The sequence below is a fragment of the Lottia gigantea genome (assembly GCF_000327385.1).
Source record: "Lottia gigantea unplaced genomic scaffold LOTGIsca_179, whole genome shotgun sequence".
NCBI lineage: Eukaryota > Metazoa > Mollusca > Gastropoda > Lottiidae > Lottia > Lottia gigantea.
The window spans coordinates 1-885 of NW_008708290.1; the positions used below are offsets into that span (position 1 = coordinate 1).

General features: G+C 30.3%; 1 protein-coding gene across 1 annotated transcript in view; it reads left to right on the top strand.

Moving 5' to 3' along the window:
* Positions 1-168: 168 nt before the first annotated feature.
* Positions 169-885, top strand: part of LOTGIDRAFT_142382 (hypothetical protein) — a gene marked incomplete at both ends in the record, with an annotated part of 4,052 nt that continues 3,335 nt past the window's right edge. The window contains 2 exons of the mRNA XM_009052029.1: positions 169-265; positions 669-751. Of these exons, the coding sequence (XP_009050277.1) occupies positions 169-265; positions 669-751 (180 nt within the window). The remainder of the gene's footprint in view (positions 266-668; positions 752-885) is intronic.

The following is an 885-nucleotide window of genomic DNA, read 5'->3' on the forward strand; positions in this document are numbered from 1 at the left end:
CAGCAAACTTACTAAGGTTATTAGTGGGACAAAGAAAGGGAAAAAATTGCCAGCAAAACATCAAAGCTTTCAGATTTTAAAGTATTGATGTTGTTTATTCTTAGAGGTAAATAGAGATTTAAAGTATGAATTAAGCAATGTACAATATATTATGTGGTGTTATTATTGATTTATAGGAGAAGTTTAGGTATAATACATAGAGTGTTATGTTATCAGAAGAAATGTAGAGTGAGATTACAGTACCCCTGGAAAGAGCTATGGACCGGTAAGTGAATATTAACAACATGGTATTCCACAACCTATAACATATTGGGTTCTTGAATTGTAAAGGTTGCATATATCTTTGACATCTAAACCTTTGATTTTTTCAGCCCATATTCTTATCACCCTGTGAGATGTCAATATGAATTATTCAAAGGCGATGGAATATAAGAAATTGAATTAAATCAAATCAAGCATTAAACTCTGTATTGTCGTGGCTGCACATTTTGATCTTCATAGATGTCATAAAACCTTATTTTTCTGAATCTAATCTAGCTGATCTAATTAGCGAAGACAGCGTAAACCATGAATTTTGTGGCTAATCACATCTTGAAAAGTTATTGTTAGCACTTCTCTTGGCTTAGAATCCTGGGTTTATTTAATTCTTTTTCATATCTTTTTTACAGCAATGATATGTTTATTGAAGTTTATCATGTCTCACGAAACAGCATTAGTTAAAAAACATAATATATTTCACTTAGCTACCAAGGTAAGAATAAATAATTTTAGAATTGTATGACATTGATTTTTTTTTCCCTGTATATCCTGTCCTAATAAATGAATTGTTACTTTATATCTGGCCCTAATAAATGAACTGTTACTTTATATCTGGCCCTAATAAAT